Raw genomic sequence first — 2,515 nt, 5'->3', positions numbered from 1 at the left:
CTTGTCTCTTCTTATACTTCAGCCAAACTGACTATCTTCCAAAAACAGTCCAAAATGAATATTCCCACTTCTTCCTTGTTCCTGTGACTCTTCCTGGGGATTCCAAGAGGGATGGCAAAAGTGCCATTCACCAAGCTCAGTCTGATGACTGGCTCCTTTCTCCTTGGTTTTATCATGTGTTCAGAATGTCTTTGTGTAATCAGTTAGAGATCTGTTGTGTGGCATCTGTCAAAACTCTCAGCTGTATGGCTAGAACTCATAAGATATACTCTGAAAAGTTCATCATTCTCTGAAAATGGACAGAAGGGCAAGAGAGGATTCTGGACAACATGACTTGTCTTTTGGATGGCAGCTATAATGATCAGAGGTCCTTTATCCCATAGGGTAGGAAAACAGAGGAAGCCCTCCATCACTGGGTGAAACATGTCTGAGTGACCAAATTCCTCACAGCTGCCTTCACGTCCTTATTCCTGAGACTGTAAATGATGGGGTTGAGCATGGGGGTCACCACCCCATAGAAAAGGGGAATGAGTTTGTCTTGTTTTTCTGCCCGCAGGGGATCCTTAGACTTGGGCTTCCCGTACATGAAAAATAAGGTCCCATAGAAGATGACCACCACAGTGAAGTGGGCAGAGCAGGTGGAGAAGGCCTTTCTCCTCCCCTCAGCTGAGGGGATCCTCAGGATGGTAACAATGATGAACACATAAGAGATGGAGATGAAGAGAACTGGGGCCCCCAGGAAGATCACGTTGGTCACCCCCATGCTGATCACATTGATGGAGATGTCAGCACAGGCCAACTTCAGGACAGCCAGGATTTCACAGGTGAAGTGGTTGATGACATTGTCCCCACAAAAAGGCAGCTGAATTGTCAAAGATGTGTGTACCACAGAAGCCGTACCACCAATAGCCCAGGAGCTGACAGCCATGGGCACATAGGCGGCCTTGCTCATGACCACGGGGTACCTGAGGGGGTTACAGATGGCCACATAGCGATCAAATGCCATCATGCCCAGAAGCACACACTCTGTCCCTGCCATAGCAAAAGAGAGAAACATCTGCACGGCACAGGCTGAAAAGGAGATGGTTTTCCTGGGTGTCAGGAAGCTGTCAAGAATGAGAGGGACTGAGGAGGTTGTGTAGCAGATGTCCAGGAAGGAGAGGTTCCCCAGAAAGAAGTACATGGGTGTGTGCAGGCGGGCATCAAGGACGGCCACCAGGATGAGGATCCCATTGCCCAGTAAGATCACCAGGTACATCAGGAGGATGAGCACAAAGAACATTTTCTCCAGCTTTGGGTAGGCTGAGAGACCCAGGAGAATGAACCCCGCCACAGGGGAGGACCAGTTGGCTTTTTCCATGTGTTATCCCCTCTGTCATCAGCCAGATACAAAATCATCACAGGGGGCTTTCTTGAGAAAAAGCTCAGGCATCTGGAACACCATGAGTGCGTGCTATAGAATAGGAGAAGGTATGTGCATATGAGATAAATGAGTGAAAGCGACAGTAGGTAGGAGTGTGCTGATATGGGGGACGTGAAGGCAGCTTATGGGGGATCGTCAGGGCTGGAAGGGGGCTTACAAATATTGCACTGAGGCCCAGAGAGGGGAAGTGACCTGTCCAAGTCTTCTGAGCAAGATGGTGATAGAGACAGGACCTGCGCCCAGCAGAGGTAATCCCCAGTCGAGGAGGGCTTTTCCTCTCTTTATGATGAGCATGGGAAAATGCTGTAAGTTACTTTTTTTTATGTAAATGCATAGAAATTTCATTTAATCTATGCTTTCTTAGGTTTTTAGAGAGGAATATCCCCAAGCTGATCCTATTTTTACACTACCAAAAATTCGGGGCACCTGGGATTGCTCAGTGGGTTAAGCCTCTGCCTTCAGCTCAGGTCACGATCTCAGGGTCCTGGAATCGAGCCCTGCATTTGGTTCTCTGCTCATGGGGGAACCTGCTTCCCCCTCCCCCTCTGCCTGCCTCTGCCTACTTGTGATCTCTCTCTCTGTCTGTCAAATAAAGAAATAAAATCTTAAAAAAAAAAAAACCCAACTACCTTGAAAAAATTCAAGCCTTGTTAAAAGTTGATTACATTTGGAAGTTACTTTTTAAAAAAGCATTAATCTGGGGTGTCTGGGTAGCTCAGTGGGTTTAAGCCTCTGCCTTCATGAATGTTCACATTGTTCATGATCTTAGGGTCCTGGGATAGAGTCCTGCATCAGGCTCTCTGCTCGGCAGGGAGCTTACTTCCCTCTCTCTCTCTCTCTCTCTCTCTCTGCCTCTCTGCATACTTGTGATCTCTGTCAAATAAATAAATAAGAAGAATATTTTTTAAAAAATTGTTAATCCCCATAGAGACAGAATAAAGCCTAGGTAAAAGTTCAACCATATGAGGGATCCTTCCTTAGTCTGCCCACCCTCAGCAACAGACTGGACTATTGTCAGAATGGGGATCTGCCTATTCTAATACATATTAAAGGCAGTATGTGGGGGAGGTTCCCTCACGGGGGAGAGGTCAT

The 2,515-nt window shown here is 47.1% G+C and overlaps 1 protein-coding gene across 1 annotated transcript; it reads right to left on the bottom strand.

Moving 5' to 3' along the window:
- Positions 1–409: 409 nt before the first annotated feature.
- Positions 410–1,360, bottom strand: LOC116570768 (olfactory receptor 2S2-like). The gene has a single exon (XM_032308280.1). The coding sequence runs from the start codon at positions 1,358–1,360 to the stop codon at positions 410–412; it is 951 nt and encodes a 316-aa protein (XP_032164171.1).
- Positions 1,361–2,515: the final 1,155 nt, after the last annotated feature.

Source organism: Mustela erminea, chromosome 12, assembly GCF_009829155.1.
Source record: "Mustela erminea isolate mMusErm1 chromosome 12, mMusErm1.Pri, whole genome shotgun sequence".
NCBI lineage: Eukaryota > Metazoa > Chordata > Mammalia > Carnivora > Mustelidae > Mustela > Mustela erminea.
This window is presented reverse-complemented; position numbering and strand designations above follow the sequence as displayed.

Excerpts from the sequence above, each read along its gene's own strand:
- LOC116570768 (XM_032308280.1), bottom strand. The coding sequence starts at position 1,360 with ATGGAAAAAGCCAACTGGTCCTCCCCTGTGGCGGGGTTCATTCTCCTG.